This window comes from Phascolarctos cinereus, unplaced genomic scaffold (genome assembly GCF_003287225.1).
Source record: "Phascolarctos cinereus isolate Bilbo 61053 unplaced genomic scaffold, phaCin_HiC Scaffold_2;HRSCAF=192, whole genome shotgun sequence".
Taxonomy (NCBI): domain Eukaryota; kingdom Metazoa; phylum Chordata; class Mammalia; order Diprotodontia; family Phascolarctidae; genus Phascolarctos; species Phascolarctos cinereus.
This window is the reverse complement of record NW_027555625.1, coordinates 6,504,324-6,528,389: the sequence shown is the minus strand read 5'-3', so window position 1 is coordinate 6,528,389 and position 24,066 is coordinate 6,504,324. Positions and strand designations below refer to the sequence as shown.

The 24,066-nt window shown below is 44.4% G+C and overlaps 1 protein-coding gene across 3 annotated transcripts in view; it reads right to left on the bottom strand.

Annotated features, from left to right (window-relative positions):
* The window catches only part of CYRIA (CYFIP related Rac1 interactor A), a 99,369-nt gene that overhangs the window by 11,153 nt on the left and 64,150 nt on the right, over positions 1–24,066 (bottom strand). For all 3 annotated transcript variants that reach the window (XR_013484412.1, XM_078149223.1, XM_020967432.2), the window contains 7 exons: positions 18,295–18,374; positions 8,327–8,448; positions 4,839–4,944; positions 4,167–4,303; positions 3,772–3,849; positions 704–820; positions 535–614 (listed from right to left, as the gene is read on the bottom strand). Coding sequence is in view for 2 of the 3 variants with exons in the window: in XM_078149223.1 (XP_078005349.1) it covers positions 535–614; positions 704–820; positions 3,772–3,849; positions 4,167–4,303; positions 4,839–4,944; positions 8,327–8,448; positions 18,295–18,364 (710 nt within the window). In the remaining variant the exon portion in view is untranslated. The remainder of the gene's footprint in view (positions 1–534; positions 615–703; positions 821–3,771; positions 3,850–4,166; positions 4,304–4,838; positions 4,945–8,326; positions 8,449–18,294; positions 18,375–24,066) is intronic.

The following is a 24,066-nucleotide window of genomic DNA, read 5'->3' as shown; positions in this document are numbered from 1 at the left end:
TGAAACTTTAGGGCTTGCAACAAGAATGTTATGACAAATCCAGAAGGAAGACTGTGTTTTTGTTTTTGTTTTTGGAAGACTGTTTTATTGGACACAGAGACAGGGCTGAAATGATGAGAACATCCACAACTATGGATAACCAGGAAGTGAAAAGAAATCACTCTGTAAGGCAGATGCCCCCATTTTACAGACAGGAAAACTAAGGTTCAGAGGATAAGTCTCTAGCCATGGCCACTGGGCTGGAGCACAGACCCTCCTGACTCCAGATCCAGTGCTCCCTCCACTTTTCCTTCAGGGAGCCTCATCACTAGTGGGAAAGACCTAGAAGAGAGCTCTTGGGCTCAGTCTGACCATGGGAAGATGACCCAAACACCCAAGGTTGCCTTCTAATATTGCTCCAGACCCTTGAGGGGCTTTTCCATTTATCTTCCCCCATGCTCAGTCACATATCCCCAACAAGATACACAGCACAGGCCCAGCGGCCAGTGCTGGCCCCCAGCACCCTCTCAGTGACCGATGGCCACCTTGACTTACGGCGTTTCCAGCATGACTTTACACACACTTATCATTGTGCTTAGGCAGTCTGTTGTGTTTTCGATGGGCAGGGTTTTATTCTACAAAGAAGACACAAGAGATGAGAACATCCCTGTGAGTCCTTCTGGCTGCACCCCATCTCCCAACCCCCCTACTTGAGGATGCCCACCTCAGACACAAAGTACGTTGTGGCATTGCTAAGGGTCTTCAGCATCGGGGTGGCTTCTGCGTAGAAGAGGGACATTCGGTTGGCCATCTCATTGTTGACTTCATTTTCGATGTCTAGCTGATGGAAGGAAGGAGAGAAGATGGCATTTATAAAAAGGGGGTCCCAGCTGCCAGGCAATGGGGAGTAGTGGGACCTGAGTTCAAGTCTCTATTGCTGGCTGTATGGCCCCGACTCTTCCTCTCAAGTAATCACATGCTCCTTATGTCATAGGGATGTCATCCCGTAAATGTCGAGCAAGGGCCATCTAGACCAACCTTCCCATTTCATAGATGAGGAAACTCATGACGTGACTTCCCCAAGGCCACACAGGCAGTAAGTGGCAGGCAGAGCCAAGCTTCATACTGAGTTCCTGACTCCCAATCCAGAACCCTTCTAATTCATCGATGTCCTTCTGCCTCAATTAGACTGAAGCAGGGCCTGTGCTGTATCTTTGGGTCCATTTATCATCATCATCATCATCATCATTATCATCATCATCATCATTATTTTACAGAATCATAGAGTTAAAACTGGAGGGGACCTCAGAGATCATTAAGGCCAGTACTCTCATTTTACAGATCAGGCAACTGAGGCCAAGAGATGAAAAGTGACTTGTCCAAAGTCACAGAGGCAGGAAGAAGGGAAAAAAGGATTTGAACTCAAGATCCCCGATGACAGATCCAGTGATTTTCCCACTCCATCATATTGCCTTATTTATCGCAATGTCATGCATACAGCAGGAGCCTAATAAATGTTTACTGAATTGTATGTCCACTTCTCATCAGTGCCTGTCTGTCTTTCTCTCCTTGCCACCACAGCTCCAATGACTGCTACCGTGCAGGTGACTCCTAGATCTATGGATCAAGTTCATCCCCAACCCCCAGACATCATGTTCACACCACCAGCTACCTGCACAATATCTCCACCAGATGTCCTGCCACCACCTCAAATTCAATGTGGTCAAAATAGAACTCACTATCTTGTTCTTGAGCCCTGTCTCCCTCCTTTGATCTAACCCTATTTCTTTGAGGGTACCTCCACACAGATGGATTCTCCCCATTACAAATGTATGACATCTTAGAGCTGGAGGGAATCTTGGTCTCCTTCTCCCCACTGCTCCCCCCACCCCAGTTCCAACTCCAGCTGGTTAATGCTTTCTTCTACAACATCCTCAATAAGTGGTCCTCCAGCCTTGGCTCAAGGCTTCCTACGGAGAGAACCCACCACCCCTGAGGCGGTTCATTCCACTTGGAGACAGTTCTCATTGCTTGGAGGTTCTTCCTGCCATCTAGCCTAAATCTATCTTTTGGAAACTTCCCCCTGTTGCTTCTGGTTCTGTCCTGGAGGCCAAGCAGAACAAGCCTCATCTCTCTTTCAATGGCCAGCTCTTCAAACATTTAGGTACAGCTAACATATCCTCCCCCATCCCCCACTGCATTCCAAATCTTTGTCCCTGGTTCAACATATCAGAGTTATTCTTGACTCTTTGCTCTCCTTCAGCCCAACATGGGATAACTCAACAGGTCTTGTCAAGTCTTTCTCCACCCAACCCTTCTTTCTACTCACATGACCACCACCTTAATTCAGCCTCATCATTTCTCACATAGACTACTGTAATGGACTCCCAGCTTACAGTCTCTTCTCTAGCCAGTCCATCCTCTCAAAGATGCCAAAACAATCTTCCTACAGAAGAAGTCCAACCACAACACATCCCTGCTTAAAAGTCTTCAGTGGCTCCTTTGGTTAAAATATGAATTTCTAAGCCTGACATTTAAGCACCCTCCCCACCCTACAGTAGCCCCCCAACCTGTACTTGGAGATTTATTTCATACTAGCCCCCTAGAAACTCTACATTTCAGCCACATTGGAGCCTAATTATTCCATGCACTCCACCTGCTTTCTCCCGCTTGTGTTTCCATGGAGGTCAAGTCCAATGATTGGAATATTCTCTCTCTTCACATCAATCTGCTGAAATCTTTCTTTAAGACCAAATTCAGTTTCCACCTTCTCCATGAAGTGTTCCTTGATTCTCCCCAGTTAGAAGGAATTGATCCTTCCTCAAATATTCCTGGAACTTTGTCTGAACCTCTTTTTCCCCTATACCTTGTACCGTAGTTATCTGTATGTGTGTCATATGTCCACCTACATAAAGAAGACTATAAGCTCCATGAGGGTAGGAACTATATTCTCCCACTCCCAAGATAGACCTTCATGGGTTGTTATACATAGTAAGCCTTTAATAAATGTTTTTCAAGGACAGACTTTGTTGTTACATTGTTTGTGGAGTTGTAAATGAATCCATTCTGGAGAGTAATCTAGAATTATGTTGGGAGTTAATAAAATGTTCATACCCCTTAACCAATAGATTCTACTGGTAGACATTATTCAATGGAAAAAAAAATTATAAAGAAAGGCCTAATATATGTCAAAATATTTATAGCAGCAAGTTTTGTGGCAGTAAAGAACTAGAAACAACATAGATACCCATTGATTGGGGAAAGGTTAAACTAGTTGTGGTACATGAAGGAAATGGAATATTATCAAGCTGTAAGAAAAGATGTATATGGATAAGGAGAACTGTCTGAGCCACTATTGGTTGAAGGAAGTAGAACTAGAAAAATAATTCACCCAATGATGATAGCCAACACCCATGCTCAGTGTTGTTGTAAGATGGTGGTGACCAATCTTGGCCTCAGGGAAGAGACACCAGAAAGTACCTCCCCTGCATGGGTGGAGGCCCATGGGTGAGACAGGACAGAGGACATTAGCCTTTTTTTACAACACATTTGTTAGTTTTTCTTAATCTTTTGACTCCCTCAATTTACAATTCTTTAGATAAGGGATACTTGGGGGGCGGTGAATGTAGGTGACACAAAGATAAAAGACATCCACCACATTTTATTTAAACAAAAATAGTTTTTAAGTGGGATGACCACCATTTTCTTCCCATAACCTTCTCTCAAATTTCTCTTCCATACAAAATACATGTACGGTAGTCCGCAGCCCACACACCAAATCTGCATGCTTACGTGCATATTGTTGATCCGATTGCGGCTTATTGTCCTCCTGTAGTAGCTGAAGTCATTCTGTATCGCAGGGTTTCTCATCTGGAAGGAGACAGAGAAGACAAGCATTGGCCAGGTCCTATGGGAGGGGCACATGCAGCTGGAGCAAGGCATTTCAGCATTTGTGTGCTCTGGGCCCCTTGGGCCATCTGGTGAAGCCAAAGTCTACCATGGCTTGTTGCCTACATTTGTAACTCAAGGAAATGCCAGGTTTCCTTTAGAGGTTAGAAGATAAAGATGGAGTTGGGTTCCTGTCCACATTCATGGACTTCCTGATATCCAGCCCATGTTGAGAACCACTGAGCCAGAGGGGCTACAAAGATACCCGGGAGCACCAAGGACAGATGACCCCACCTCACCTTCAGCTCATCAAAGCGTAGGGTGAAGTGGAGGATCTCAGCAAACTCCTTGGCCAGAGCCTGTTCTCTCTCCAGGTGCTGGGTTGGGGTGTAGGGTGGGCACGTGAGGCATTCCAGAAGATTCTGCAGAGCTTTCTCTGAAAGGTAGAGCCATGAACACACACCAGCCCCCTTTTCTGACTGCCAGCCCCTGATTCAGGGGAAAGAGAAGTGGATTTGAAGGCAGAGGATGTCCAACCCCAGCCCTTCCACCTTTGTCTGTGGAGCCTTAGGAAAAGTCTCTGCCCTCTTCTGTGTCCTTCTTTTCACACGAAGGGATTGGAGCCAGGGGTCTCTAAAATCCTTCGTAGCTCTCATCTTATGACTCTGCATCTCAGAAGTAACCCAACTTCAATCTCTCCCTGTGAGCTTGTAGAAGGAGGGTGAGGGCAAGAGGCTTGTGTGTTGGGGGAGGAGGGGAATGCTGACATGCCCCAATCCTCACTTTAACTCTCTGGGCTTCAGCTTCCTCCTTTCCAAAAAGTGGACAACAATCCTTGTACCACTGACCTCCCAAGGCAGTTGTTTGGCTTCCAAAGGAAAAAGTAGAGGGTGCTCTCTATGTGGGAGTTCCCATCAGAACTGAGATTTTAAAAACAGATCAATAAAATGAAGCTGAAAATCTGAACTCACCAAGCCGGATGGAAAATTCATAGAACCTCTTCAGACGGACAACAAGTGGACACACTGCATTCCAAGCCTTTTCTTGCAGCTGGATGTCGTTGGGATTTTGGATTGCCTACAAGGGAGAAGCCATGGGATGTCATGGATAGAGAAGCAGCCCCTGAGCCAGGAAGACCTGGGCTCAAGTATTATCCCAGAAACATACTCATTGTGTGACCCTGGGCAAGTCACATAACCTCCCCGGAGCTCTGGATGGTGCTCTAAGATCCAAGTCATGGAGAAGAAGCCAACTTGCTTCAGTAGAGGGAGCTTCCTCATTGGAGAAGAGCTTCCTACACCATGAAGTGTCAGGTTCAGCAACTGTCCTTACCCCTCCAGAGGCATGGAATGATTCGTCTCATTCAAATGATGAAAAACTTAAATATGGAGAGAATACTTTCTGACTCTCGTATTCTGTGTTCTCTCGTATTCTGTGTTCTACAGTTCTATGTTCTAAGGAACCTTAAAGTTCTAATATTCTACAGGATAAGGCTCCTTCTAGGTCTAACACTCTAGATGATTAGGTTCTTTGTTCTAAAGTCTCTTCAGGTTCTAACATTTGATGTTCCAGAGTTCTAGGTCCTAAAGTACCTCTCAGTTTTAATACTTAAGTTCCTTTTAAGTTCTAATATTTTGTGTTCTAAGGTCACTTTCATTTTAGTAACCTATTTTTTTTAATTTTGTTTTGCTTTTAGGCAATTGGGGTTAAGTGACTTGCCCAGGGTCACACAGTTGTAAGTGTTTAGTGTTTGGTCTGAGGCCAAATTTGATCTCAGGTCCTCCTGACTTCAGGGCCGATGCTCTATCCACTGCGCCACCTAGCTGCCCCTAATAATCTATGTTTTAAGGGTCTATATTCTAAAGTTATTTCATTTCCAGTTCTAACATTATTTAGTTGCAAGCCCTAAGACTTTTGGGACACCTTGTATATCAAGATCATTGTCATCTCCTACATTCTATTCCCAAAAGTCCTTTCTAGCACAAACATTCCACATTCTAAAATTCTATTTTCAAAGGGTATTTCCAATTCCAACACTGTGTGTTCTAAGTTTCACATTCTAGGTTATAGTTTTGGGGCCATATAGAAAAAATGACAAGTCTGGAGTTGGATTCTTTTACCTACAAACATTTCTTAGGACCTACTATGTGCAAGGCACTGCGCTAGAACCTATATGGCCAGTGCCACATTCTGTGACAAGGCAGTCTCCTCTGAGATCATTCATTAGCTCCTTCTGAAGAACCAGCCCAGAGATTTACATCCTGAAAACTTTCTCCCCCCACCCCTCACCGGTCTGCTACTAACATGGCCCTGAACAAGGCTTTGTTTCTTTCCCTTGCAAGGTGTCAGTGGAAGATGTTCTGAAAGACCAAATACAGACTCCCTTCTGGCTAAAGACCATCCCAAGTTTCGAAAATCATCTGCTTTGAGTGTTGGAAGTGGGAAATTCTGATGGCTAGAACTCTTGCCTCTCATATGTACCACCCCCCTTCTTCCTCCATGCCTCCCAAGTTCAGTCCCTCATCTGCTCTCCTCTGGACTATTGCAATGATCTCTTAGCAGGTCCTCCTGCCTCCAGTCCCTCTTCACTCCCATCAGTCCTCCATGTGGCACCCAGTGATTTTCCTAAAGCACTCATCTGACCATGACACTCATTTCATGCAAAAGCTCATACTATGGCTCCCTCTGGCCCAGGGAGAAAATACTGCCTTCTCTGTTAGAGGTTCGGGGCTGTGTTAGAGCCCTACAGAATCAGGCTCCCAACTGCTGTCGCAGAGGCCTTTCACATGCCTCCTGCTTCCAAACTGAATGGCCAAAGTGCTGCTCCCTGGAGGTGAGAGTGCCCGGCCCACCTTGGTGCTCTGCCCCCATGCCATGTTTGGAATGTTTGCCCTGCTTGTCTCCACCTCTCAGAATCACCCTTCGCATCCTTCAAACTACTCAAAAGTCACTGCGTGGGCCCTTCCCTAACTCGCTGGGGAGCAGCGCTTTCCCCTCCAATAACTGCTTATGGACTTTGGATTTGTTCTTGCACTTGCTTGTGGGCGCACGTATCTCCCCCAATAGAACGTAAATTGCCTGAGAGCAGAGGCCATTTTTGATCTTTCTGCCTGTGTCCTCTGCACCAGCAGTGTCTGGTACATGACAGATGCATGATCAATCAATTTATTAAGCAACTACTACGTGCCAGACACTATGCTATAAATACTTGTTCAATGAATGAATAAATGAACACTGTGCCAGGCACTGTGCTGGGCACTTAGGATTCAAAGCAAAAAGCAAGAGATCCCCACCCTCAGTGAGTTTCCTAGGAGGGTGCAGCATGTATACATCAAAGTATGTCCAATGTTATTTCAGGAGGGAGCAATCACTCACAAATAGAGAAACCAAAGGAACTCCCTGGAGGAGGCGACACCCGAAGAGTCATCTCTGAAGGCATGGGATGACTATGAGAGGCAAGGAGAAGGAAGGGTGCACTCTTGGCATAGGGGGCAGCCTGTGCCAATGGAACACTCTTGGCATAGGAGGCAGCCTGTGCCAATGGCACATTCTTGGCATAGGGGGCAGCATGTGCCAATGCAGCACTCTCAGAATGGGGACAAGATGTGCCAATGTGAGGCTGGAGATGGAAGGATGAGTTTGGGAAATAGTAAGCAAGGTCACTTTGGCTGGAACACTGGACATATGAAGGGGAGTGATCAGAAACAAGGCTGCCAAGGAGGCTTGACCAGGTTGTCAAGGGCTCTGAATGCCAACCTGAGAAGACCACTTTTATTTAATATTCACAAACCACTCTAATAAGATAGGAAGAGGATGGGCTGGAGGCAGCATGGGGCGGCAAACAGTAGGAATGGTGAATTTGCATTTAGAAGTCCTTGACTGGAATCCCTGGCTCTGCCACTTGATGCCTGGGCGACCTTTGGCCTCAGTTTAATCATCCATAAAACTGGGAAATCAGATCAGCTGACACCTAAGGTCTCTCCCAGTTCTAAATCTATGACCCTGGGATGATCTGAAGGGGAAAGCCCTGGAGAGCGTCAGCATCACCCTCATCCGTGATATGGGGTTGGCAAAGCAGCAGCACTGGCTAGAATGGGAAGGAGTTGCTAGAAACTAGCCTTATCATCCCATGTTTGTTTTCCTTAAAGAGTAGACTGGTTAATGACTATGCAAGTGAAAGCTGGAACACTAAATCATTATGTGAAAGGCGGATGTTGAACCCCCGAGTATGTATGCCTGGATGAGGGGGTAAGGGGTGGATACAATGTCTGGTTGGATGAATTTCCTAAAATAAAAGGGACCATTCATACATTGGCTTAAATGCACATTATATCCCCTGTTCTTTCCAGGATTCTAGGAAATACTGCAGCGATGACTTCATTCCCTCCCTCTCCGTCCCCCCCCCAACCCCTTCTCCGCCGTTGTCAGGACAATATTATCATTGGCTTGGCTTACTCACATCACGGATCTCCTGGCCAGCGCCTTTGTAAGCCTGCAGGTCTGTGAGAATGCTCTCCGAATCCTGGAGGACGGCACTGACCTGGTTCCAGATTTCCCTCTCGCCCTCCGTGGGCTGAGCATCTAAGCAACGTGGAAAACAGGACAGACACACAGATACACATGGTGTCAGCTTCATAACTTCACCAGGGAAAGTCCTTTCAGTTCCCCTTAGGCCAATATCTCAGGGTGAGAACAATGGCTGCTCGTGCTTCTGTATTTTGCCTTTTAAAGACCAGACTAAACCACAAGGACCAGAAATTGGCCCCAGAAATAGGAATTTTTCATTTCAAATCTACAAACCTTCTTTACTTAAATACCTACTGCTTGTATGGCCCTGTGTGTGGCACTTGGGGATGCAGATGTGGAAACTACCAAGTGTCACCTCCCAGGAATGTATAGTTTAATAGGAGGTAGACTCAAGTCAATTGACTGTGCGTCTACTATGTAGGAGGCTCCTACTGAGACTAACATTCTGCCTCAGATATATACCAGCTTTGTGATCATGGGCAGGTCACTGAACCCCCCTCAGGCAGCTTTCAGATTAACCAACAAACATTTGCCAAGAGCCTAACATGTTCCAGATACTCTGCCAGTAGCTGGGTATAGAAAGATAAAAAGAAGACTCTAGGGTTATAGACAATCAATTACAGGAGTTTTTAATTTGCACAAATGGATGGAGTTTCCATTTGTGAAGTCCCCAACCTGGACAATACCACAGACCCAAATTTCCAGTTACTAAACATGGTTAATGACAAGTATTTTAAAGGACCTACTATGTGCCAGGGACTGTTTTATCTGATACGGGTAAAAAGAAAGGCAAAAGATAGTCAATAAACATTTGTTAAGTGCCTTCTATGTGTCAGGCACTGTGCTAAGCTCAAGAGCAGTGGCTGCTCTCACAGAGCTCATAGTCCGTCTTATGGGAAGAAAAAAATGCAAACAAGTGCATATAAACAGGCTATAGACAGGACAGATTGGAGATAATCACCAGAGGGAAGGTACTAACATTAAGATGAACTGGGAATGGCTTCCTGGAGAAGGCAGAAGTTTAGTTGGAACTTAAAGAAAACCAGTGAAGCCAGGAGGCAGAGACAGGGAAGAAGAGAATCCCAGCCCTGGGGGAGGTCTGGAGATGGCATGTCCTGGGTGAGCAATGGCGGGTGGCAAGCCTGTGTCATTGGGCAGTAGGGTGTGGGGGAAGGGGAGTGTAAGGCATAAGAAAGCTGGGGGGAGTGGAAGGTCATGGAAGGCTCTGAATGCAAAAGACATGTGAGTAATGTAAGACATGGAGGGGGAAGAAGATTGAGCTTTCAGTGAATGGTTGGGATGTTTTCAGTGAAATATGAGGCAAGGTTCTTAACTGAGAAGATAGCAGGAGGGGCAGGGTAGATTATGGGAGGTTTCAGGATTGCCTAGCAATAGTGAGGGCCCAGTTGAGATGATGTGCCATAAAGTTATAGTGGGCTCAGTCACCAAGGCTTTGTGATTTCCCCCAGTTGCATTCAGTGGCAAGTGGGAGCATGAGAGAATGTGCTCAATGCCAGAAACAAACTCAGGCCCCCACACCACAGGAGTTTATGATCTAATTGTAAGTGGGCAAGAGAATTGGCAGGTTTGATTGCATGGCCATCTTCAGTGACACTTGAAAGAACATGGAAAATAGAAGGGATGCCACAAGGTTGAAGAGGCGCAAACGCTGTTCTTGTTTTCAAAAAAAAAAAAAAAAAAGGAAAACAACGTCTGCAAACTTTGGAGCAATGTGCTTGACTTCATTCCTGGGAGACTCTAGACTGGATCATGAAGAGTGGTCGGCCAGTGTTTTGAGAGGAAGAGGTGATTGCAAGGATGGTTTTGATCTTGCCAGACTAAGCTTGTTTTCTTTATTGATGGGACTACTAATACAGTACATGGGAGAATGTTGTGGGTATAGCTTACCTAGATTTTAGCAACATTTTCATCATATTTCCCATACTTTTCTTATGGATAGGAGGGAAGATAAGGATTCAAATAATATCACCACATGGCTTCAAAACTTAGTGGGACTCAGAGTAGGTTAGAATCAACATGGCAGGAAATCTCTGGTGGAGTAACCCAGGCATCTGTATTTGACCCTGGGCTGTTAAACATTTTTTCTTAGTGACTTGTGAAAGGAATAAATGCTGGGAAGGCTAGCTGATGCACTAGATGAAGAGTGTGGATTCCAAAAGATTTTGACAGGTTAGAGTATCGGGGTGAGTCCAAGGTGAAATTCACCATAAAGTCTTCTACCCATGTGAAAAACCGTCATCAACATTACAAGATGGGAGAGGCATGTGTCAAAAAGCAGTAGTTTTGAAAAAAGATCTGGGGATTTCAGCAGACAGCAAAGCCAATATGGAATCAAAAAAACGAACACAAGTTTGGATTGTATTACTGGAGGTAAGGCTTCCAGGAATAGGGAGGTGATGGGTACACTATTAGCCGATTTCCTCAGACCTTGTCTGGAATAAGAGTAAAGCTCTGGGTGCCACTGTTTCAGCAGTACATTTAAAAACTGGAAACAGTCCAGGGGAAGTCAATCAGGGCTTTTAAGGCCTTGACCTCATGTGATATGATGACAAATGAAAAGAACTGAGAATGTTTAGCTTGGAAAAGAGGAGACGGGGGGGGGTGGGTACATAATGGCTGTCTTCAAATATTTGAAAGGCCACCAACTAGAGAAGAGATTTGACTTTTTCTGTTTGCCAGAACCCAGAGCAGTGGATAGAGGTCACCATGTTTGCGACATGGTATGGTATCCAGGCTTATTCAGATTCATTTGTCCCCAGCCCTCATAAACCAGCAATATAGAGAATCAGTAGAATGTTAGCTAGGAAAGATTAACGGACATGGCCAATGGCACACAGCATCAGAATTTGAACCCAGCTCCTTTGGTGACCAAGCAAGTGTTTGCTCCCTAATTTGTTGTCCTGTGTTTCTTTTGGCAGTGGCCTCTCTCCAGATTTCATCTCATGATGGCTTTCCACAACTCCAATGATTTCCAGTAATTTCAGTGTCATTCTGAAAGATCGTTACATAAGCCAGGAAACACTGCTGTTTTAACAAGGAAGTGCTTAAAGTCCCTGTGATTTACACAGGCAATTTCAGAAACCAATACTTTCCATAGCCTGAGGAAGCAGCCCATGCAGCCCCTGACATGGGGGGATGATTTACACACCTGTTCTGGACCCACGAAAGCCCAGTGTATTACAGCACACCCACTGCCCTCTGACCTTCCTGACATTCATCTGCTTGCCGGATTCAAAGTGCCCAGTGTTTGGAATCCAACATATGCGGGATTTGTCAGGGAAGGAGACTCAGGCCAGATCGATGGAGGTTTTCATCAAAAGGATTTCACCTCATTTGGGAGAATTTTGCCCCCAAGTGATGGTGAATATCGACTGTCAACATGTCGATAAGAGGCCAGTTTCATGTTCCGGCTGGCCCCTTTCATTGAGAAACGGAGCCCTTTCATCCCAGGTGGAATGATAAGCATTCTCCCTGTCAACAGAGCTGAGGAAAGGTACCACGAGGCTTGGCTAACCAGAAATGCTTTTGTCAGAGATATCAGATGCCTGACTACAAACAGAGGCCTCCAAGAGGGTGATCATTCCCAGCGTGCATCCTTAGAATGTGAGACCAGCTGAAGCCTTATTCGGCCTCTAAACCAACCATGAGAACAGAGAATTCATCCCTGGAAACTAGCTGAAGCAGCCACACAATTTGATAGAGGATTTTTTCTTTAAATGCCAAAGATCACAGGCGGTATGCAAGGCACCATTTATTCTGAGGTGTCTCCAGCCCTCTGAGGACAGGCTGGCTTTGGCACCAGGATGTATGACTTGCTCAGAGCCCTGGGGGCCACTGCATAAACACTGTTGGGGCAAATGAAGAAAGGGACACACAGCAAAGCCTTCCTGGCTCTATCAATCACAGAGGTCTCCTTTCTTTTTTTTTTTTTATTCTTCTTTGGGATAAACCGAGGGACATAAATTATGATGTAATATTAACATTTGAAGATGTAAAGTGGTAACGATTTATAGGAAGGCATTAACAGCTCAGAGAAAGGGGGAGGGGCGTCAAAATATAGAGATAAGTTTGAAAGCACACGTTTGACTTGGCTGACATGTTTATTTCCAAGGGGACATTCATCACCCCTCACCATGGACTCTCAGCCTTCTGTAATGAGGGGCCAGAAGCTTGGTTTCTGGGATGTAGGAGGCTCACACTTAGCCCTCCCTACATTTAGGCCAATAACATCTTTCGAGGTAGAAACAGGGAGCAGCACCTTCTGTTTCCATTATCTCTCTCCTCCAATGCATCTCCCACCCAGTAGCCAAGCTCACTGCCCCTTTTGAAGTCTGGTTCTGGCCTGGTCCCTTTCCTACTCAAGAACTGTAGCTTCAGTTCAATTCAATTCGATTCACCAATCATTAATTAAACATCTACTAAAAATAAGGTACTGTTGATACAAAACATTTATTTTATGGGAAGGAGACCTAATCTGCAGGTTAGTGCTTTACCATGTGGCTTCCGCCATCTTTTTCAGACTTGTCTCACATTGTTTCCCTTCACGCGCTACCTTCTAGCCAAGAGGGCCAACACGATATGCTATTTCCCAGACTCATGTCTGCCCCCGCCTCTGTGTTTTTGCACAAGCAGCTTCTACCCTTGGATAGAGTCCCTCCACATTTTTACCTCATAGAGTTCCTGCCTTCTTTCACAGGATCAGAGCTTTAGAGATAGAAGCAATCTTAGAGATGACCAAGTCCCATCCTTTTATTTTATACATGAAAAAACTGAGGCAGACAAAAGTCAAGTGATTTGTCTAGGATCACCCAACTCAAGTTTTGCAGCAGGATTTCAGCCTAGGTCTTCCTGATTCTGAGTCCAGTGTTCTAACCACTGCACCACGCTGACTGACTTTCAAGGTGCCACCTGCTCCAGTTTTCCCAATCCCCTGATTGGTGAATATTGTCTCCCTCAATTTATCTTGCATTCTCCCCCTTCCCCAAGCCCCCCAAGTATGCTGACAGACAGAAGCAGATCTTTGAGGGGTGGGACTTTGTATCAGCAGCACCAATGCCAGTGCCTCACACTCAGTGGATATCCTCCATTCCCCACTCCACTTTCTCTGGCTCCCAATGGCCCTAGTTTAGATGTTCATTTCCTCGTTTCTGGGCTGCTGTGAGGATCTGTTTGTTGCTCCCCTGATCCCCAGGCTCTCTCCCTCCAGTCCAGCCTTCAACCAGCTGCCAATGGGGTATTCCCAAAGCTCAGGTTGAAGCATATCTATCTCTTGCTGAATAAACATCTGTGGCTCCCTATGGCCCTAGGTTCAAACAGACGCTCTTGAATCTGGCATGTAAAGACCCCCATAATCAGACCCTACAGGGTGACTGCACAATATTCCTCTCTGCACACTCCATGTGCTACCACATTGGTGTACTCATGGTCCCTGCTCTCCATCATCTGTTTGCTGTGCCTGGAATTCTGTCCCTCTTCACCTCTGACTCTTAGAATCACTGCCTTCCTTCAAATCACAGCTCCAGTACCATATCCCACTGAGGCCTTATATGGTCCCTTACTTGCTGGGCCACCGCCACCTCGGCTGACGTGGCTTGGTACGTATTTTTATTCACTTTTCTGTGTCTATGCTAGTAGAATAACACCCCCCCCCCCCCCGAGGACAGGGACTGGCTGCTTCTTTTCCTCCCTTTTCAGTATAGCCCCATCACACGAGGCTCATTGAATTGGATTCAGTGGCCAGCCTGGGCTTGTACTCCCCTGGAGAGCATTCTAGAACCCACCCTATGATGGGACAGTGGAGAGAAGTGTTGATGTTAGGACTCTCCCAGCCTGATCCAGCTCCTAACAAAAAATATCTGAGATAAGGGCTGGGCTGAGGAAGGAAACAGACACACAGAATAAAATGGCAGAATTTAAACAGTGCAGTGGGCTCAAACCTGTGGGTCATTAGTGGAAAGTGGAGCCTTCCTCTCCAAGGTCTGATGACAAGAGGAGGGGGAGGGGAGCTCATTCCAGACAGTTGGGACCCTTGGCCTAACACAGAGGACTTAACTCTGAAACACTTTCCCCCAGTTCAATTAGACTCCTTCAACTCAGCTCAATTATATTTCATCATTGACTTCAAAAGGAATGTGTGACACTCACAACTTATTTGCTCTTTGAAAAACAACAGTCCAAGGTGCCAATAATGTTTTAAGTGTTCCAACCTCCCCCTTGGTTCTTCCAGAAACACCGACTGCACCCAGTGAGTGGGGAGTGGGGGTGGGGGGTCTTTCATGAATTCTTTCAGTTTTTCTTTCATCTTGGTTGCCATCATCCCTCAGAGAAAGGCAATTTCCACTGCCAGAAAGCTGAAGTTGGGGCTTTTCCTCAGCTCCCAGACTTCCCCCACCCTTGCTAAAGTACTGGCTCAAACGAGTCTTGTAGCACTGATTCAACCTGACAGTTCTGGCCTTGGTGACAAACCAGAGGGGCACCAGAGCTGAAGTGAAACTAGTCAGCTTGGCATGATGCCAGTTGGGAGTCAGAGGATCACAGCTCATTGGTCATAGAGCCTCAGAGGCAACTACTGGAGCAGCCTCAATTTACAGAGGAGGAAACTGGGACTCAGAGACTTGTCCTCAGTCACACAGGTAGTGAGCATCAGAGATGGGCTTTGAACCCAGGTTTTCTCTCTCCAGAGCTAGAGCTTTTCCCACCGTACCACCATTGTCTCTAAGAGGTGGAGCTCACCGAGGCCCAGAAAAGTGATCTATCCAATGTCACCTAGCCACTTAATCATCTAAGGTGGGACTTTTGAATCCAGATCTTCCAGATTCCTGCATGACCTTGAGCAAGTCCCTTTCCCAATCTGAGGCTAGTTTTCCTCCTTTTTAAATTGAGGGGAATAGATCTGAAGTTTTGAAGCCAAATCCTCTTGCATTCAAAAATCAGACTTACAGGTAATAAAGTTCAGACACATCTGCATTAAGCATGTTATAGTTATATTCATATGGATTTTGTTTTTATTCTTTTTAATAAAAACAGGATTGAGCCTAATGTGAAGGAAAGAACTCTATGTTTAGAGTCAAAAGGTCTGAGCCCAAGGCTTATGTCTGTTAGTTGTGTGACCTTGGGTGAGTCATTTCTCCCTTTCATCTTCATTTCCTTCTGTTTTCAATGGGAATAATTCTACTCACACTATGGCCTTACAGGGTGGTTGTCAGGGATGAGATTTATAAATCTAAAACTGCTCTAGCCATTTGTAGATGGCTGCTCACCTGGTGAGCTAGAAAAAAAAATAACCCCATCAATGAAACAATGACTTTATAGTCCAAAAGCTGTTAGTGCCCTTGCCCCCTGAAATATTTTGTTTAGCTTTGCATATATTTTGTGCAGACAGAAATAGTTCAATGGACAAGAGGCTGGCTTCAGAGGTAGGACAACCTGGATTCAAGTTCTGCCTCAGACATGTCCTGGCTGTTAGACCTCAGGCAAGTCTCTCTGGGACTGCATGGGGCAGAAAAGGCGCTGGCCTGTATTGGTGCAAGGAAGTTCTTCACAAGGGAAGCTCCTGATCACAGGTCCAGTAAAATCATGATGACCGATAACTACTACTACCACCATCACCACTACCACCATCACCACCACTCTTAAGCTAGCTAGCCAAATAGCATTTACATAGCACTTTACAATTTACAAAGGGCTTTCCCTATGTTAACTCATTGGATCAAGCTCTCACTAGCATGTCCACTTTATTTGTTCAGAGGCCAGTAACTAGCATCCCAGATCCATTTACTTAAAAAATATACCAAGAACATAAAACATTTTCCCTCACTACATCCGAGGTATACTATACTCCATCATTTATCAACTCAGTCTCTAGGGAAGTAGGCTTAATACTTAGTTCAGTTTCTACATAGCCCTGGTCTCACCAAGTTCACTTCCAAAGCTAGTATCTCTGCTGGATGAGCCCTCATTTCAGCTGTACCTGGTATGGGTCCGTACGATCACTCCTTGATCCTTGGGGCATCAATACTGTGCTGGCTGCAACCCCTGGGACAGTCTCAGACTCCCAGATTCCTGTGGCTAGTTCTTCTGACTTTTTGACACTCCCAAGGTCAGCGACTCCACTCCCTTGACCAGTCACCATGAATGAGCAGTCATCAAAATCCCTCAGAATCAATGAGTCAGAGACAACCATAGCTAAAGCTAGCTGGTCTCTTTGGGTGCCCTTGCATCCAACCAATATGTGGTTAGCTGACCAGAAATAGCTACAGAATATCCAAGCCTAAACAGTTTGTCTCTCCAAACCACTTCCCTTACATGTCATTGTGTTTTTTCCCAGAAGCAGGCTTCCTAGGATTTCCACATGGAGAGACACCATCCCAAGTGCTCTGCACATGTTCCAGACACTGTTATATATATAAATGTGGGCTTCTGTTTGGCATATCTATCTAAGACACTCCATCAAAAAGGGCTACTTGGGCAAGCCCTGAGGACTATTATGTATCAGCCAGAGCTATGCAATGTCATGGTAGAGGGGAAGAGAACTCGCTGTAGGACATCATTTTGCTATGCTTTTTGGAACATTTTAATATCCATGTTTAAAAAAATAAATATGAGGCTATTTTTATTTCAGAATGAAACAAAATATGGCTAGAGACCATGGTTAGTTAGAAATTAGCAAAGGAACCAGTAATGACAGGAAGAGACATGTGATAGTTCCTAAAACTAAAAAAAAAGTACTTAATTATATATATATATATATAAAACATTATTCTGAAAATGAAAGGGAATAAAATGAACAAGGACAGGGAAAGCTAGCTTAATTGGAGAGAAAAAAAATATTATATAAGTGATCTTCAAATAAATAAAGAAATAAAGCAAAAATCAAATATTGGCCCATTGGATGTTGCATAAACCAATAATCCACCATCTTACATAGATGAGAAAAAAAAATTTTTTTGAGAAAAGAAATTTATCCAGACAACTGAAATGGGAGCATCCCCTAGAAAAAATAATAGTATTATTAACAACAGCAACAACATCTATATATATATATATATATATATATATATATATATATATATATATATATATGTTATGTATATATGTATATAAATGTTTATATATACATAATATATAAATATATAGTGTTTTAATATTTGAAAAGCACTTTAAATATATTACCTCATATGAGATAATACACAATTAGCATCTTGGAATAAAAGAGAAGTCAGACCAACATCAAAATATGAATCTATTTCTTTCTTTCTTCCCAATCTTGAAATTTAAATTTTGTTAATCAAGGCAATTTTCCCTGGCTGATGGCTGGCTTCCACTGAACACGCAGAGGATCCATGGCCATGACGGAAGGTTGGAGGTCCCTCTCATCTCTAACAGTCTACGTCTTATGTTCTAAGGTCCCTCCCAGCTCTGATGTTCTAGGATCAAAGTTCTAAAGCCTATATCTGATGTTCTAAATGGGTCAATGGGCTAATGTTGGATTCTTGCTGTACTTCTTGAATGTGTTTGCAGACCACTCACATGACAATTTTTTCTCTCCAATTCAACTATTTCCCTTGTCCTTACTCATTTCATTCCCTTGCATTTTCAAGGTAATTTAAAATATATGCATTCTTCAGTATTTTCAATGTCTTAGTCCAGTTTCAGTTTCTTCTCTCTGAAGATTAGGTCACTTCTAGCACCATGGACAGCCTGACCACAGCTGTTTGAAAGCAGATGAGGAAGAATCACCATCATTCTCCTGGAAGACTCAGGCCTAAGGGAGCCAGGTTGGGCTGGCAGCATGGCTGAGACCATGAGGCTGAAACCTTCTTGCCATTTGCAAGGACAAGCAGGGGAAAGGACAAGGGTCTAGTCAGTTGTTGAACTTACTTTCAAAATCCAGGAAAAAATGTGGGTAGTTTTCAATTTCCCTGGTTAGGACCTTAAGAAGATTGCCCATTCCAGGAAACCTGGGGGATGCAATAAAAAAAAAAAAGCAAATGGTTATAAAGGCAAAGGAAAAAAAAATGATTCAAAGGCTCAAGACATCTGGTGAAACGTCATTTAAACCCACTAAGGATGTGGCTTTCAGGGTAAATGTGACGCCCCTTGTGAGGGCAGGGGGTGGGTGCTATCTCTCCTTGTGCCTAGAACAGGACTCTGCATACAGTAGGCACTTAATAAATAGTTGATGCATAGAGTAAAACATAATGGAAGATGCTACAGAAATACCACCACCACCATCATCATTGTCATGTCATGTCGTGCCGTGCTGTGAGAGGCTACAACTTGTTGGCTTACCAAATCAGGCTCCGGACTGTTCGTTTAGCTACTACAGAAAGGGGCCAGCTATGGACCTGAAACGGCCTGAAGAGACATTTGGGACTTCTAAAAAAGAAGTAGGGAAAAGCCCTTTCTGCCTTTCCATTTTCATTCCTTTCTCCACCCACCACATGTTCCTTTAAGGAAATTCATCCCAGAATAGCTTTGGCAGGACTCAAGGCATTTGGCAAGGAGACGGTTTAAGCTACTTTCTGTCCTGTCCTTGGTCACTCTCAGCTATGACATTCTATATCCCGAAGACGCCCTCAGCTCTCATATACCTCAGTCTATGTCTTATGTTCTAAGGCCCCTCCAAACTCCAGCATTCCAGAGTGGATGTTCTAAGGCCCTTCCAAACTCCAGAATTCTAGATTGGATGTTCTAAAGACCCTCTCAGTTCAGACTTCCCAGGTCTTCGGGGTTCTTCTAGCTCTCACATTCAGTGATTTTCCAATTCTGTTCTTTTCAACCTGAAAATCTTATTTGTTAAAGTTTTCAGAATAAATATTGGGAACAGAATTAGCTATTTCTATCCCCAGAGAATCCTCTGCATTTGGAGGCAATGGTGTTTTATGGGAGGAGCTTGGGCCTTTCAAGGACATATGTGAAGCCCTAAAAGACACACTGAGCTGAGGCCTCAGCCACCCATCATAGACTGCTCATTCTATAATTTCATAGCAGCCCCACCTGCTACATACTCATTGGAAAACCCTGACCTTTCTACAGGGCTTTGTGGAGAGCAAATAGATATGGTCTCTCTCTCTCCCTTGAGCTTCATCAGGACTCTATGAGGTCAGGCCTACAGTGTTCTCATATGCCACTGAACACAGGACGATCATGTGAGCAGATAAGGAACTGGGCCACAATCACCCAAGTGTCGAGGAAGGCTTTGATGTCAGGTCTTCCTGATTCCAAGTCCAGCACTTGATTCCCTGGGCTGCCACCATCTAAAAGTCATTATTCAATATCTAGAATGTACATATAGCTGCTCTTTAGGGTTTGTAAAGCACTTTATCCAGGAATGCATTTTGTCGTTCAGTTGTGTCTGACTCTTCATGACCTTTTGGGGGTTTTCTTGGCAAAGATACTGGACTGGTTTGCCATTTCCTTCTCTAGCCCATTTTATAGATGAAGAAACTGAAGCAGAGAAGGTTAAGTGCCTTGCCTAGGGTCATGCAGCTAGTAAGCATCTCAGAGTGGATTTGTTGAACTCAGGTCTTCCTGAATCTAGGTCTGGCACTTAATCCATCGAGCCACCTAGCTACTCTTAACCTCTGCTTCTCACCACCAAGCACTCAAAGCTCCAGACAAACAGGACTACTTGGCTTCCCCCATACACATCCCATATGGTTCTACTGCAATCCCTTTGCCTATGCTGATCCCTATGTCTGCCACTCTTTACACTTCATCTCTACATGTTGATATCCTGCCCATCCTCAAAGCCATGACAAGTGGCACTCCTTTCAGGATGGCTTTTTCTGACCATCCCCCTTTCCCCCATGGAATTCCTTCCTCCATCTTCTGACCTTCCATTAGCATCCCCATCAACTTATTTGTGATTGAACAAGATCATGAATTGCAGAGTACTTTACAAGCCTCAAAGCCTTATTATTATTATTATTATTATTATTATTACTCATAAGTCCTGTGCATTGAATCACATTTTATATTAACATCCCTCCACTGAATCCTGATGACACCTAGTGTGGACCTGACCCTGGGATCTTGAAGACTGTGTCAGGGATGTGTAAGCTCAGAACATCCTACAAGCCTGAAAGACTAGGAGTATTGTTCCAGCGAGAGGCTGAGTCTGCTCATGATCAGCAGCTGAGTTAATTACAAAGAGGCTCAGCATTAGCATCACCAGCCTGCTGGCCACTCAATGAGAAATTCTTTGGCTTTGGAAACTCATGAAGGAAAGAAATGGAATGAATGAGTGACCCCCAGTCCTTTGCTGCCCCCTTCTGCTTCTGCAGAGATGGTGGCATAGGGGTGGAAAGAGGCTGGGAGGGCTAAGACCAGCCATAAACTTGCATTTGGCTCTTGGTATTTTAAATGGGAGATCCCTGTCCAATGAATGGACATATTGCTGAGGAAGCTGCAGCCTGTCAAAGGCATCTGATTTGATGCTTTATGTTTCCCTAGGAGACTGAACACTTCTGAAAGGAAAGAGCCACTTCTAAAAGGGATGTGCCTCCCATAGCATAATATCCAGTTATCATTATTGTTATTATTATTTTTAAAATCAATCAGCAGCCTTTATTAGTTAGGAAGGTAGTGAACAAGCATTTTAATATTTATTATTTATTTATATTTATTATTCTATTAATTATGTTATTTAAGACCTATTAGTACCATTTTTTTTGCTGAGTTCTGTGCTAAGAGGTTTATAAATATTATCTTATTTGGTCCTTACAACAATTTGTGAGGTATATGCTATTATTCTTCTCACTTTAGAGTCAAGGAAACTGAGTTTGAGACAGAATTTGAACATAGGTCTCCCTTACTCCAAACCTTATGTGCTCCTTACCTGCTAACTAGCTGGTCAATAGGTACACATTCCACATTTTGTATTGGTACCTACAGAATATCAAGAGAGTTAGATGAAGGACCTCAGAATTCTGGGTGAGGCTTTCTGGAAGACTTACAAGATGAGGTGGGGAAGGGAATAAGTATTTAGATAGTGTCTGCTCTGTGCCAGGCACCATTCTTAGTGCTTTACAAATAGTATCTCCTATGAGCTTCACAGTCTTATGAGGTAGGTGCTGTTATTATTCTCCTTTTACAATTGAGGAAACTGAGGCAGGCAAAGCTAAAGTGACTTGCCCAGGGTCACATAGCTAGTATGTTTCTGAGGCCAAATTTGAACTTTAGTTTTCCCTTTCTGCAGGCCCAGTGCTCTGACCACTGCACCACATAGTTTCTTTTAAGACTTTTTCTGTGCCAGAGGAAGCTTACATTCTAATTGTTGCATGAATGGTTTAATATTAGGTAATGAGAATTATAATCTTTTAAACTTTACAAATGATCTCCCTGCATGGTGGGCAATGAAAGTACTATAATTTTCATTCTGTATGAAGACACTGAGGTCCAAAGCTCAACCTTGGGCTCTTCTCTCATCCCCCCTCTCAGTTTCCTCAACCATCAAGTGAGAGTACCAGTCGAGGCTCTGTCCAAGGTCCTGACTCTCTCCCTATCAGCGTGCCTGGAATGCCCTCCCTCCTCACATTCACCTCGTACAACCACAGACTTCACTTAAGCCCTCCTTTCTCCCTTTCCTGATCTCTCAACAGTTAGCACCCTCCCTCCCAAACAACCTTATATTTAACCTCTTTGTGTTTCTATGTATTCTCTCTGTATTTGTCCTGTGTACACTTAAATCCAGAGTGTTCTTGTCTCCACTATTAAAATGTCATCTTGTAATTACTTTTCTTTTTGTATTTGACTCCAGTGCCTGTTCCATAGAAGGTGGTTAACAAATTCTTGTTGGTTGACTGACCCTCTGACTTGCCTGGAGTCACACATTCAGAGGCAGTGTACCTCAGTGTATGGAGTGATGGCCTTGGAGCATTCTTATCCCACCAAATAGACTTGTGTGACTATAGTCAAGTTATAGTAACTTCTTTGGGCCTCAGCTTCCTCTTCTGTGGAATGGACATAGTCATAGCCATGGTACCCACCTCCTGGGGCTATTAGCAGGCTCAAGCAAGGTCCTGCAGGTAGAGCTTGGCACATGGTACACATGGTACCCATGGCTCCATTAGAAATGTCAGTTAATGTCATTACTGACCTTACTTGGTTGTTGTGAGTCAAATGAGATTGTGGATGTAAAGCATATGGGGAAAGACAAGTATTATGGAGAGTTGGAATACCTTTCCAAAGTGGGACTAGGAGGTGCCCTCACCACACCCCAGCCCCTCCACTCACTGAAGCAGGCAGCCAGATATGGACGTTCTCTAAGAGGAGTTAGTAAAGTCTCTGACTCAACCACTCTGATACAGGCTGGAATTGTTAGAGAAGGAGGTCATAGCCTTGGGCTGGAGAGGATCTTAGGTGTAACCTAGCCTGATCCCCTCAATTTACCAGCATGGAAAATGAGGTCCAGAGGGGCATGCCTTTTCTACAATCACACAGGAATTAAGTGGAAGAATCAGCTTTTAAATCTGGGTCTTCTGCCTCCAAGTTGAGAGCTCTTGGCACTAGACTTACCTGCCTCCTGGTGTGGTAAGGCACTTTGCAAACCTTATAGTGTGTGCTTGTGTGTACTAGTCACTATCACCAGCACTACCTTCATCATCACCAGCACTATTATAATCATTGATACTAACTCCTCCAACTCCTCCTGGGACTCCATACCCTTCACCCAGACATTCTGGTATAAAGGGTCCCTGCTAAACACTTATGTACCTGTCCCATGGCTCAGTCATCAAAGAAATGGAAATAGGGTTGTGGTCTTAGGAAAATGAAAGTCTGTGTGAAAGAATTGTCTGTGGAAATGGAGGGGGGTGGGAAGCCGGAAATAAACACATTAAATACTTAGCACGTGTGAGATTCTGTGCTAAGGTCTTTCTAAATATTCTCTCATAGATTTCTGGGAAGATTTCTGTCTTTGAAAGGAGATGGAGAGCTGTTTGGGGTGACTGGTGTTTGGATTTGTGCTTGATTTGGAAAATAAATAAGACAGGAAGTCGATCTGTATTCTCAGAGCCTAAAGCAGCAATGGAATCATTGAGGAATTGGATTAAAGCCTTGGCCCTGGAATTTATCTCTGGATAAAATATGCTTATTAAAAATCAAACTAAAGCACAAAGCCAGTATGTACACAGTTGACTTATGTCACGGGATTTAGGCCTCCTCATCTATAGCTTCCACTCTGACAAAATCGTGCAGCCACTAAAGCCCCATGGGGACCCACAAGATTCCTTATGCCTTTCTCTCATGATATGGATGCCGTGGCCAAGGGATTCATGACTAAGTGGGCCAGCCAACAAGCATGATTGTGGTTGTAAGGCTGGGTAGCTTGTTTAGGGGCCTGAAGACCCCTGAATCCTGCTTCTGCCACATAATATCTATGGCCTTGGACAGGAGCAGCTAGGTGGTACAGTGGGTAGAGCCCGAAGTGGGTGGAAGCAGAAAGACCTGAGTTCAAATCCAGCCTCAGACACTTCCTAGATGTGTCACCCTGGGCAAGTCACTTCACCCTGTTGGCCTCAGTTTCCTCATCTGTAAAATGAGCTGGAGAAGGAAATGGCAAACCAGTCCAGTATCTTTGCCGAGAAAACCCCAAATGGGGTCACGGAGAATCAGACATGATTAAAATGACTGAACAACAAAGACTTT